This window comes from Indicator indicator, chromosome 42 (assembly GCF_027791375.1).
Source record: "Indicator indicator isolate 239-I01 chromosome 42, UM_Iind_1.1, whole genome shotgun sequence".
NCBI lineage: Eukaryota > Metazoa > Chordata > Aves > Piciformes > Indicatoridae > Indicator > Indicator indicator.
Genome location: NC_072051.1, coordinates 628,443 through 641,153, shown reverse-complemented (window position 1 = coordinate 641,153; position 12,711 = coordinate 628,443). Strand labels below are relative to the sequence as shown.

General features: G+C 63.4%; 2 protein-coding genes across 2 annotated transcripts in view; both read right to left on the bottom strand.

Moving 5' to 3' along the window:
- Positions 1-5,254: 5,254 nt before the first annotated feature.
- Positions 5,255-7,089, bottom strand: TPPP3 (tubulin polymerization promoting protein family member 3). Its single transcript, XM_054397197.1, has 3 exons — positions 6,897-7,089; positions 5,848-6,001; positions 5,255-5,443 (listed from the first exon to the last, which is right to left on the bottom strand). The coding sequence occupies exons 1-3, from the start codon at positions 7,082-7,084 to the stop codon at positions 5,255-5,257; spliced, it is 531 nt and encodes a 176-aa protein (XP_054253172.1). The 5' UTR covers positions 7,085-7,089.
- A 3,548-nt stretch (positions 7,090-10,637) lies between these two features.
- The window catches only part of ZDHHC1 (zinc finger DHHC-type containing 1), a 24,626-nt gene continuing 22,552 nt past the window's right edge, over positions 10,638-12,711 (bottom strand). The window contains exon 8 of the mRNA XM_054397186.1: positions 10,638-10,777. Within this exon, the coding sequence (XP_054253161.1) occupies positions 10,638-10,777 (140 nt within the window). The remainder of the gene's footprint in view (positions 10,778-12,711) is intronic.

The following is a 12,711-nucleotide window of genomic DNA, read 5'->3' as shown; positions in this document are numbered from 1 at the left end:
TGGGCAGGGACACCTCCCACCAGCACAGCTTGCTCAAGGCCTCATCCAGCCTGGCCTGGAACACCTCCAGGGAGGAGGCAGCCACAGCATCTCTGGGCAAACCTGTGCCAGTGTCTCCCACCAGTGCTTCCTCACAGTGCCCAGAGTTCTGGTGCCCCTTCCCAGGCACAGGCAGTGAAGCAGCTCTGGCTGAGAGCCCTGCCAGGCTCCCAGCCCCACACCAGGCTCCTGCTGAGGCCAGTGGGGCCAGCAGTGAGGGGGCCATGCCCGCCAGTAAGGCTCCACACCCCAGGCTGGCTTAGGTGAGCTGCAGGGAAGTGCTGCAATGACTCCAATAGTGAATTAAATCAAGGTCCTTCTGGAAATCTAAGCTCCAGGTCCATTTCAGAGTCACAGAATCAACCAGGTTGGAAGAGACCTCCAAGATCATAAAGTCCAAGCAATGACCTGACTCTAACTAATCAACCTACTAAGCATTTGGCTCCTTAAATGCCAGCAGCAGGGGGTTGAGGCCATTTCCCACCAGGAGCCAGGCTGATCTCTCCTCTCCCCGTTCCCTGAGCACTCCCTCCCCACACCACCTTCCCAGCTCTTCTGCAGCTGGCAGAGCTGTTCCATGGGAGTGGCCTTCTCCTTGCTTTGGGTGTTTGGGGGGGGGAAAATGGACAGACCACAAAGTGGAGGGACCGGCCCTGAACATTCCTGCACCTCTCCTCTCCCCTGCTGGCCATGGCTGCTCCTGCAAGGAGCACACAGAGCCAGCACCTCTCCAGGAGATCACCACCCCAGCAGTCAGGAAGGTCTCCATCCTTGGTGAGGACCCAAACCAACGTCTTGTTGTGCCCAGGAGGCTGTTCTCATCACTGCAGGGCAAATTACTTCCTCCCAGCTTGATCTTAGGCACTTTGCAGCCACCAGACCCTGGTGGGTCTTTGCCAGCACTGAATCTTCTGGGGCTGGTGTGGTAGGACCAAGGTCCCAGACTAGGCAATGCCAACTGGCCTGGCTGCTGCCAGCCTCACCACCCAGCCCTGCCCCCATGCAGGAGCAGGGCAGGGATTGTGCCCCTGTGCTAGGCACTGCTGAGGCCACACCTTGAATCTGCAAGACAAACCACCAGGCTGGGTGGTTTGTCACACTGTGTGACCTCTGCCATGGCTTCACAGGCTGCTGAGAAGCTGCTTCAGGAATAAGAGCAGGCTGCAGCCAGCTGATGGTAGGGCTTGGCTGGGCTGACTGTGCAGAGGAGGGTCTCCAGTCCCTGCCCTGATGCTCCATCAGCTGAAGGGCAGCAGCTCAGCTCCCCTGGCTTCTAGCTGACCTTACAGAAGTCAACCCAGGTGAGGACCCATCCACCCTCCTGTCATGCTCACATGCCAGAGGTGTGCAGCAGCTGGTAGGAGGACAACTGAGCTGCTGAGGTCCCCAGCCTCAGAGGCAGGGCTGGGGTGAGAAGCTGGAGGAGGATCCACTGCTGGGCCAGAAAATCCTCACTGTCAATACAGACTGGGGAATGGTCACATCCAGAGGGTGCTGCTCAATGGCTCCAAGTCCAGCTGGAGAGCAGGGGCAGTGGTGGCCCTCAGGGGTCTGTGCTGGAACCTGTGCTGGTCAATATTTGTATCAGTGTTATAGACAGAGGGATCCAGGCACCATCAGCAGTGTGCAGATGGCACCAGGCTGAGTGGTGCTGTGGATGTGCCAGAGGGACAGGAGGGCATCCAGAGGGACCTGGCCAGGCTGGAGAGGTGCTGCCAGGTGAGGTTCAACAGGAGCAAGTGCAGGGTCCTGATCCTGGGCTGGAACAATCCTCACTGTCAATGCAGACTGGGGGAGGAGGGGACAGAAAGCAGCCCTGAGGAAAAGGACCTGGGGGTGCTGGTGGGGGAGAAGCTGGCCAGGAGCAGGCAGTGTGAGCCGGAGGCACAGGAGGCCAAGGGCAGCCTGGGCTGCATCCAAAGCAGCTTTGCCAGAGATCCAGAGAGGTGATTCTGGCACTTGGCTCTGCTCTGCTCAGACCTCACCTGCAGTGCTGTGTGCAGGTCTGGAGCCCTCAATAGAGGAAGGACCTGGACCTGATGGAGAGGGTCCAGAGGAGGCTACAAAAATGCTCAGGGGGTTGGAGCAGCTCTGCTATGGGACAGGCTGAGGGAGCTGGGGCTGTTCAGCCTGGAGAAGAGAAGGCTCCAGGCAGACCTAAGAGCAACCTGCCAGGACCTGAAGGGGCTCCAGGAAGGCTGCAGAGAGGTCTGCAGGGACAGGCCCAGGGACAATGGCTTCGAACCAGAGCAGAGCAGATTGAGATTGGATGTGAGGAACAAGTTCTGCACTGGGAGGCTGCTGGAACACTGCAACAGGTTGCCCAGGGAGGTGGTTGAGGCTGCATGCCTGGAGATAGTCAAGGTGAGGCTGGACAGGGCTCTGGGCATCCTGATCTAGCTGGGGATGTCCCTGCTGACTGCAGGGGGTTGGACTGGATGAGCTCTGGAACTCCCTTCCAACCCAGACCCTTCTGTGATTCTATGAGCACCATGCTCTGTCCTGGGCACAGGGGTGCCAGAGCTGCTGCTCTTACCACATGCAAGCCTAAAACCAGGCAGAACCCTCCTGCCAGGCTTGGTTCCCCAGTACCACAGCACCAGCACCCACAGCTGCCCTTTGGAGCTGCCTTTGCCCCACCACCAGCTCCTGACCAGAGCACAGGAGGGGCTGAGTGCCAGGGGGGCCTGGCCTGCTCACCTGCTCTCAATCTGTTCTTCCTTCTGAAAGCCTCCACATCTGCACAGGGACAGGGCTGTGGATGGCACCTCCATGGGCAGGGTCCTTGCCATGGGATGCCCACACCTTGTTTTTGCAGAAGGTTAAAGCCCTCCCCACAAACAACACAACACTTTTTCTGGACCTTGGAAGGAGCATTTCGAATCCTGGGGACACAGGCTTGGTGTGGTTGGAAAAGACCTTGAAGGTCATTGAGTCCAAGCCATGGCCATCAGCACCACAGCTCTGCCCCTCTGAAACACCTCCAGGGATGGGCATTCAGCCACCTCCCTGGGCAGCCTGGGCCAGGCTTTGAGAACCCTTTCATGGAGGAAGTTTCTTCTGATGTCCAACCTAAACTTGCCCTGCTGCAGCTTCAGGACATTTCCTCCTGTCCTGTCACTTGTTCCTGGGGAGCAGAGCCCAACCCCCACCTGGCTGCAGCCTCCTCTCAGGAGCTGGAGAGAGCAATGAGGTCTCCCTCAGCCTCCTCTTCTCCACACTAAACCCCCCAGTTCCCTCAGCTGCTCCTCCCCAGCCCTCTTCTCCAGACCCTTCCTCACCTTTCTTGCCCTTCTCTGGACCTGCTCCAGCCCCTCAGTGTTTTCCGGGGAGTGAGGAGCCCAAAACTGAATCCAGGATTTGAGGTGCGCCTCCCCATTGCCCATTCCAGAGGCACAATCCCTGCCCTGCTCCTGCTGCCCACACCATTGCTGCTCCAGGCCAGGCTGCTGGTGTCCCTCTTGCCCACCTGGGCACCCCTTGGGCTCATCTTCAGCTGCTGGCACCCATCACCCCCAGGTCTTCCTCTGCTGGGCACTTTCCAACCACTCTGGAGATGCTCTCCAGCCTGGAGCATTTGGGGAGTGGTTGTGACCCAAGTGCAGGACTTGCCCACCCCCTGGGCTCGTCTTCAACCAGCTGTTTAGGAGCACAGCCAGCCTCATGCTGCCTCTGACCTGCTCAAAGGAGGACAAACATCCCCCCAGCTCTCCCCACCAGCCTGCCACTGGCAGACCCTCACTTGGGTTGAGGGTGAAAGCAGCCCAGAGGAACACGACCCCCTCCTTACCCCAGGCTTCAAAAAGCAGGAGGCTGGGGCACAGGAGATGCCATTCCGTACGTGGGCAGGGGGTAAGCCACACGTGTGGGCCCCCCCAGCCCTCGTGGCGTGGGCAGTGCCAGTGCTGCAGCTGAGGCACCTGGAGAGAGCCCCTGTAGGTTACTGAGGGAGTCCAGCCCCGAGCAGACAGCACAGAGGTGGGGATCTGCCTGTCCAGGGCTGGGACTGGGGTCCATGAGGCTGGGTGCAGGCTGAGGGCAGCCATCCCGGCCCCGAGCTGCTGTCCCACCCTGGAGCCCAGCCTGTTCCCAGGGATGGTTACCAGGCGCTGGTGTGTTTGGTTGCAAACAGAGCAGGAGCGGGAGCCAGGCGCCCGTGTTTGTGTGGCTGCGGTTGCTCAGGCAACTCGGGGCCAACCAGGAGCTGCCAAAAAGCGCCAGGGCAGGGCCCGAGCCCGCGGCACGGCTGCCCCGCGGTGGCACGGCCGGACCAGCCTCCCAGCGCCCCTCCAAAAACGGGGGGCTCGCTGCTCCGTCCCGCTGAAGACAACCAGAGCGGCGGGCGGGGGTCAGTGCGGACAGGGCTTTATTGCAGAGCCGGGGGACAGCGCGGGGGCTGCGGCATCCTGGGGCTGGGGCTTCACCAGGGGCTTCGTTCGGACACCTCTGACCGTGGCCAGGCAACACTGAGCTCTGCTGGGGTGCAGCCCGGGGCCGGGAGCGTCCCAGCAGCACTGAGCCCTGTCAGGATGCAACCCAGGACCGGGAGCATCCCAGCAGTACTGAGCGCTGTCAGGATGCAGCCCAGGACCGGGAGCATCCCAGCAGCACTGAGCTCTGTCGGGATGCAGCCCAGGACCGGGGGCATCCCAGCAGCTCTGGCACTAACGGCACCCCAGGGTCGGAGTCCCCTTCAGTGCTGAGCAAGCAGCAAAGCCAGGCAGCCCTGTGGTGAGGGCACCAGTGGGAAAAGTGGTGTAACTGGTGTAAAGTTAAGGCAGGTCCCAGAGAGGTCTGCAGGGATGCCAGGCTGCAATCTCCAGCGGGACTGGCAGGGAGGATGCCCCAAAGGCTGGAGCTGAGGTAGGGCAGGTCTGGGTGCCAGCGGGGCAGGGGAGCCCTGAGGAGCAGTGCTGTTAGTAGGGGGGGGAGCTGGGAGGGGCCAGCACAGAGGGGCCGGGAGGGGGTTGGCAGCACGAGGGGTGGGGGACACACAGCCGTAGCGCTGGGGCAGGGCACGCAGCCCGGCGCCTTCCGCCCGGTCACACCGGCGCTGGGCGGCCGACATCCCTCCGGCACGGGGCTGGCCCCGGCGCAGCCTCCCGGGCTCCAGGGCACACGGGCACGTCCCAAGGCTGCCGTGAGCGCCGGCCCCACGGGCAGCAGGCGGGGAAGGGGGTGCCGGGGCGGTGGGCGCCACGGGCACCACCCAGCCCTACTTCTTCACTTTGGCGTCGTAGGTGCCCGCGTTCTTGTAGGCACTGACGTAGCCGCTGGTGTCCACGATGTTCTCCCGCCCGCTCTTGCCCTTGCCCTTGCCGCTCTCGTCGAAGCGCTCCTTGTGTGACCCGGTGTACCGGGAGGTGTCCGTCAGCCTCTCCACCGCCCCCACCGTCTTGGCTTTCTGCCGCGGGGAGAGGGGCATCGGAGTCAAGAGCCCCAACCCCTTCGTGCCCTGAGCCGAGCACCTCCCGGCGCCCACCACAGACCTGGCTCCTTTTCCTGTGCCCACCAAAGCTCTGCAGCCCTCCACAGCCCCTCCACAGACCTGGCTCTGCTTTCCGTGCCCACCAAAGCCCTGCAGCCCCCCCCCCCCCCAGACCCCCCTGGAAGCCCTGACTCTGCTCCCTGTGCCCACCAAGACTCCTCAGCCCCCCTCCCCACGGGGTGACCAAAGCTCCACAGCCCACCCCGGGCCACGGGGTCCTCCCCAAAGCATTCGCACCGCAGGTGAGAGCTCCTTGCTCCCCTCCCCACCATCCGCCCTGCTCCCAGGGGCGGAGAGCAGCTTCGCTCTTCCCGGCTCACCGTGACGCCCACGTTAATAGGCTCCTTCCCGGCCACCAGCTGGCAGATGGCATCGTAAGCCTCCTCCTTGCTCTTGTCCTTAAACCTCTTGGGGGCCAGCTCCTCCAGAGCCTTCTTGAACTCCTCGTAGTTGATGACACGGGCGGTTTTCCCCCTGCCAGGACACAAAGGCAGATGGCCCTCAGCACTGCCTTCCAATGGGGCTGCAGCAGGATGAGACCTCGCTCCCCCTCCCCACCCCTAGCCTCGGGCCCCCTCAGCCCAGTTCCAAAGGGTCAGGGTAGTCCTGGCTGAATGTCTCCTGCTGAGCTCCAGGAGCTCCTTTTGGGTTTTTAGCCACGTTGGTGTCCAAGTGCCAACAATGCCACCTCTGCATGGAAGAGCCTTGGCACTTGGGTACTGGTGGGAAGAGGGCACACCCCCCCCCACACACACACACATCCATTCCCATCTCTCCCAGCCTGCCCTCTCTCCCCTAGTGGGCATCAGTCTCTCTCTGGTCACATTAGGGAGGGCATGGACAGAGCATCTCTCCCACGAGCCCCTGGTCCTTGTCCCCTGGTGCTCAGCCCCTCCTGGCCTCACCAGGGCTCCCTGGAGAACCAGCCTGGGTGTGGGAGCAGGGGCACAACACCCTCCAGAGAGGGAGACTCCACAACCCCCCTTAGGCTGCCCAGGGGGGTTGTGGAGTTTCCCTCTCTGGAGATATTCCAACCCCACCTGCATGCGTTCCTGGGTGCCCTGCCCTGGGTGCCCCTGCTCTAGCTCTCTGGATGACCTCCAGAGGTTCCTTCCATCCCTTCTGCACCAAAAGCTGAGCCTCCCCCCACCCCCACCCTCTCCAGATCTGCATTTAGCGATCTTCAGCTCTGCTAAATTAATCACACAACCCCCCGAGGGCACGAAGCCGCTGGGCAGCAACCTGCTCCGCGCCTGGGAACAGATATTATCCTGGGCACGCAACAGGGGGGTGCCACCCATCCCTGGCCACCACATGGGCACGCCCATCCCCTTCTCCCCGCCCCGCCCCGCAGAGCCTGGTCACTTACTTCACCTTGGAGAAGACAATGTCCACGTCGGTGCTGGTGACGCTCTTGCCGTCGGTGACTTTGCAGTCCTTGCAGAGCTTGGCCCAGTTCTTGCCGTTCATCTCCTGCCCGGTGGCCTTGGTGTCGCCGTAGATGGCGAACTTGCGGAAGCTCTCCTCCAGGGAAGCCATCTCAGCGCTCCCGGCCATGGGGCTGCGGGGGCGGGGTGGGGGCAGAGGGGGCTGGAGGCGGGGGGCAGAAGGAGCTGTCACTGCCCAGGCTCGCTCAGAGCTTGGCTCAGCTCTGCTCGCAGGTCCTTGAGGTGAGGAGGAGGAGGAGGAGGGCTGGTGAAGGTGGGAGGGGGATAGCAAGAGCGGGGCGTTGGCAGGGCTGGCAAGCAGGGGGGTGAGGGCCAAGCCCCGAGGTGCGGGGGGAGAGAGGGATGGAGGGTCCCGGTGCAGAGCTGCAGCAGTGAGGCTGCCAGCTGCGGGGCTGGGAGGGGTGAGCGCATCAGCCTGGTCCCTCGGGAGCGCCCTGGCAATGACGTAGTACAGCCACCGCCGGCCCCACCTCCCCTCTGCCCACCGCCTCTGCCAGCCGCCTCCTTCACCCTCTCCGTGGGGCTGGCAACGCCCCAGCTCCGCCCGCTGCCCCCCGCTAGGGCTCCGCCAAACATCCTGGCACCCCCCGCGCTGCCGTCGCCTCGCCAGCCTCGCCCTGCCAGCTCTGCATCCCCTGCCATGTGCCGAGCGCCCGCCGCGGCCCGCCCAGCACCGGGTACGGTGGCACCCGCCGGGGGCTCAAGTACCCCCAGTCCCTAGCTCGCCCGGTGCTTGCCCGGGGGGCACCGAGATGGTCCCTGCTGAGGTTGGTGACAACCCGAGAGTGGGCACGAAAGGGCAGCGCAGCCGCTGCCTAGCGACCGTCACCACGGAGCAGCAGCGGAGACGGAGAGCCGCCGGTCCCCGCCGGTCCCCGCAGCACAAAGCAGGGACCCGCCCGGGAGTCGCCGCAGCGGCCGCGGGATGCGGGGATGGAGGTAACCCCCGCCCGGCCCCCGGCAGAGCCAGTACCCCGGAGGGGGTCCCGGTGCCGGTGCCTCCGCGCTCGGTCAGTCACTCACCTCCCGGTGCCGCGCTCTGGGGCGGGGGGCGCGGCCGCCGCCGCCTGTTTAAGGAGCCGCCATGGAGACGGGAGGGGCCGCGGGGCCGCACCCGCAGCGGGGCTCCGAGCCGCCCCCTCCCGCCTCCCCCGGGCCGGGCAGCGCCCGCGGGGCGGGGAGATGGAGCCCGGGAAGCCGGCCCGGCCCTCCCGTGGGATGCCCTCCGACCCCCTCACCGCCCCTCTGCCACCACGTCGGGGCCCTCCATCACCCTCCAAACCCCTCCATCACCCCCAAACCCCTCCATCACCCCACGAGGTCTTTCCTGCACCCCACAAAGCCCCTCCATCAGCCCACGAGGCTCCTCCACCACCCCAAGACGCCCTCCCCCAAATCAGTCCTTAAGATCCTTCCATCACCCCTCAAAGTCTTTCCTGCCCCCCCACAAGCTCCCTCTGTCACCCTGCCCCTGCAGGCTCCCCTCTGTGTTCTGCAGCCCTGTCCCACACAAGCCGTCACAGCAGGAATCAGCTCCTCTGTGGGCAAAGGGCACTGCTCAGGCTGGAGGACGCATGCCAACCCCCCTGGCATGCCAGGCACGTGCAGCAAGCCCTCTGCATGGCTCAGTGTGACCTTGGGGCCAACCAGCCACATGCCACTGCTGCCCACCACGGCTGCTGGCTTCCTGTGCCTGGAGCCCAGCCACACGTGGGGCTCTGGGTGGGTGCTGTCTGCTGAAGCAGCACCCAAATATTGTGGTTGCCATGGAGTCCTGACACAACCCACAGCCCTTACTCACTGCCCCACCTCAGCCCTTTGCCCAGGGCCTGCTCCCACCTCAGCACATCCCTGGCACTCCCTGGGGCAGGCTGCTGTGCACAGCCAGCCCTGGGACCACGGGGATCCTGCTCAGCCTTGTCTTGGCTTGGAGATCTCTAAGGGTCCAGCTCTGCGAGGTTTGGGGTCACTACCTGCACTTCCTGGCTTGGAGGTGAGTGCCAGGGCTGGTGGCAGAGGACACAGGCGTGCCAGGGCACTTGGCTGCTTTGGGGAGCCCCAGGTGCTCACAGCCATGTGAAGGACCCCACAAGTGTCACATCCCCCAGCCAGCCTCGTGCCACCTCCGTCATCAGCAGCCCAGCCAAGAGCAGGGTGGCAACCCAGGTGGCAAGGGCAAGCTGGAGGAGGCAGCCAAGAATGGGCAGGACAGATGTGAAGGCTTCTCTATCAGAGTTGGACCAGTCTGATGCCAGTGTCAGCAGTGAGTGTTCCTCCTGCATCCAGCTTCTCCTGGCAGAGCTCAGACACAGCCAGAGAGCTGCATGGAGTGGGTGGCACCAGGAGGGCTCTGTCCTGGTCATGCATCCTTCCTGCTCTCTGTAAAACATGACAGCAGGTTCCAAAGTGGAGAGGCTCAGAGGCTGTGAGGTCACCCAGCCCCCACCCAGGCCAGAACAGACCCAGAGCTGCTGCCCCACCACCCAAAAAGCAGGGCAGAGCTCCTTGACTGCTCCCTGCTTCAAGGAGAGGGCAGTAACTGGGCCTGGAGGATGGTTAACTCCTGCTGAAGGTAGAATCTTGTCCTCAGCTTGCCCTGCATTTTCCCAGCTGTCTGGATCTGCTTCCAGCTGTCAGAAGCTCCAGAGAGGAGCTCAGGTAACCCCAGCCAAATCATCCAGTAACAGCAGCTGGGTAAGAGCCCAGGATCACTGAGCTGGCAGCAGGCAGGAGCTGGGCACAGGAGCTGGGCACATCAGCAGCTCTTCTGCTGGAGCTCCAAGCCAGCCCTGGGGGGCTGCAGAGCCTGAAGAGTCAAGAGGTGGCACACGGGGAGAGCTGTGGGCATCGAGCCGGGGTTGGCAAGTTGACCCGCGGGGTCGGGTTGAGCAGGTCAGGTTTTGGTTCCCAAGGGCCGGGGTTTATTGTGCGTTTGTTGTCACCATGACAGCCCTGCGGGGACCGAACACAGCCCTTGGCCGGCTCCTGACGTTCTTCCTGCGGCCCGGAAAAGGAAGCCCCGGCGGAGGCTGCGCCTTGGTCTGCAGCCCACGGCAGGGGCAGGAGCTGCGGCGGAGGCTGCACAGGTCCTGTGCTGCGCTGGGGCGGTGCGGACACAGCTCAGCGCTCGGCTCCCCCGGGACTTTTCCCTTCGTGCGGTTCCCAGCGAAGGTCAGGATGTTCCCAGGCTGTCTCCCGCCTCGGGGAGCTTCGTGAGCCGCAGAGCTCCGGCGCCTGGCCGCGACACACCGAGACTCACAGCTCGGTGTCACCGAGACACGGCCCCGGATGCCAGGACCGTGCCGAGTCCAGGAGCGCTGCGACGGCTCCGCGGTGCAGCTCAGAGCTTGCACCGGAGCCACCTCGGAGCGTTCTCCATGGCTGCCCTCCGTCTGTCTGTCCATCCGTCCGTCCGTCCATCCATCCGTCCGTCCATCCATCCATCCGTCCGTCCGTCCGTCCATCCATCCATCCATCCATCCATCCACCCACCCATCCTCTTCGCCTCCTGGCTGCTCCGGGGGTGGGCTACGCGGGCTGCGCAGCCTCCCGTGGCTGCGGGAGGGAGCGGGCGGCTGTGCCGCGCCCGGGGCGGGGGGAGCTGAGGTTAGTTGCTAGCAACCAGCGCCAAGTGTTTAGGGCGTTGTGCAATATGTATGCGGTCACCGCAGCAACCGCGCGTCCGCAGCGCACCGCGGGCTCGGCTGCGGCCGGCGGGCGGCAGGCTGGCGGCGGCCGGGGGTACCAGGGGTGCCAAGCACCGTGCAGGGCTGAGCAGGGGTCTCCCGCTCCGGTCGAGCTCCTGGGTTGTGATGCACAGAGAGGAGGAGGCGGGGTGGGGGGAAGCAGCTCCATCCTCAGGCAGGAGATTCGCTTCCCCCCCTGCTCCCCGCTGCAATTCCGAGCAGCCCCTGGAGATGCTCTCAGGTCGTGGCCAAAGCAGAGCCCAGGAAGAGGCTCAGCAGAAGTAATTTCCCAAAAGAAGATCCGCGGGGACTTCAAAGGGAAACCAGAGCCAGGCAGGCAGATGAAAGCGAGCAGGGCACATGTCCCACGCCAAGGCTCACTGCAGGCCCGGCCAAGCCTGGCACAGCTGCTGGGCAGGGCCAGGGGCTGTGATTTATCATCTCCGAGGGCTCCAGAAAGCTGACACTGTCCCGCAAGTACTTCACTTGTTCCTCGTGAAAACCTGTAGCCCCTGGCCAGTTCTGCTGCCCCCAGCACAAGAAGGACCCGGAGAGGGTTCAGAAGAGGTCACGGAGATGATCAGAGGCTGGAGAAGCTCCCCCGTGGGGACAGGCTGGGAGGGTTGGGGCTGTGCAGCCTGGAGCCTGTGCTGCAGAGCAGCATCTGCCAAAGGTTCTGCCAGCAGAGAGCAGCTCAGCTGTGAGGCTCAACTGTGCCTGTGCAGCTCCTTCCCTGCTGGGAACCCATCTGGGGCAGGGAGCTCTTCTCTCAGGAGCTCAAACCATCTCACTCTCACCATTTTCACTCCTGGATGCCCAATATGACAGAGTCCCAGCAGGGTGGGGTTGGAAGGGGCCCCTGGGGATCCCCCAGCGCAAGCCCCCTGCTCCAGCAGGGCACCCACAGCAGCTTGCCCAGCAGCACAATGCCCAGGGGGGGTTGGAAGCTCTCCACACAAGGACACTCCACAACCTCTCTGGGCAGCCTGCTCCAGGCCTCCAGCACCCTCACACCAAACAACTTTCTCCTCCTGCTCAGGTGGAACCTCCTGGGTGCCAGTTTGTGCCCTCTGCCCCTTGGCCTGTCCCTGGGCACCACTGAGTAGAGCCTGGCCCCAGCCTCTTGCCCCCCACAGCTCCTTTAACTCTTACTGAGCATTGCTCAGCTCCCCTCTGGGGCTGCTCTTCTGCAGGCTCTCAGCCCCAGGGCTCTCAGCCTTTGCTCCTTGTGCATCTTCTGAACTCCTCCTTTCACATGGTTGTGGCAAACCCACAAATTCCTGCCAAAATCAACCACCACAGGGCACACAGGGTCCTGCCTACTGCCTGTGATCATCAGCAGCTCAGAGCCCAACATCCTGTCTGGGCCTGGCTCTTCACTCAGCACCAGCCTGCCCCAACCCATGGATGTGGCCCTGCATGGTTTGCAGCCTTCATTTATTCTGCCTCCTCCAGCACCTGGGGAGCAAGTCCAGAGGAGGTCACAAAGATGCTGCAAGGGCTGGAGCAGCTCTGCTGTGAGGCCAGGCTGAGGGAGCTGGGGGTGTGCAGCCTGCAGAGGAGAAGGCTCCAGGGGGACCTCAGAGCTGCCTGCCAGGACCTGAAGGGATCCTGCAGGAAGGCTGCAGAGGAACTTTTACTGAGGGGGTCTGGAAGCCTAGGCCCCAAGGGGGAATTCCTATTACAGCAACAGTGAAGAGGGAACAAATGCCCAGAAAGTAGCAATCCCCAGGTGTGCCCCAGCAGATCAGACAGAAGCTCATGGGACAGAGCCCCTTGCTTAGAGCTTCTCTCTTCTGCTCTGCCTCGTCAATGCTCTGATGTGAAACACTGCAGCAGGTAACTCAGGAGGCTTGCAGGACTGGCCTAGTAGCTGTGACCACAAGTTGTTCCTCCATGGCACTTGAACAAGAGGAGCAGAGGTGTTTCTGTGGCTTGTGCTGCTGGTGTGTGTTTCAGCTGACTCCCTCCTCCTTCCTGCAGGAGATGACTGAGGTCATGGAGCAGAGCCTGGGTGGCATTCAGGAGGGGAGGCTGCCCCGGATCATCC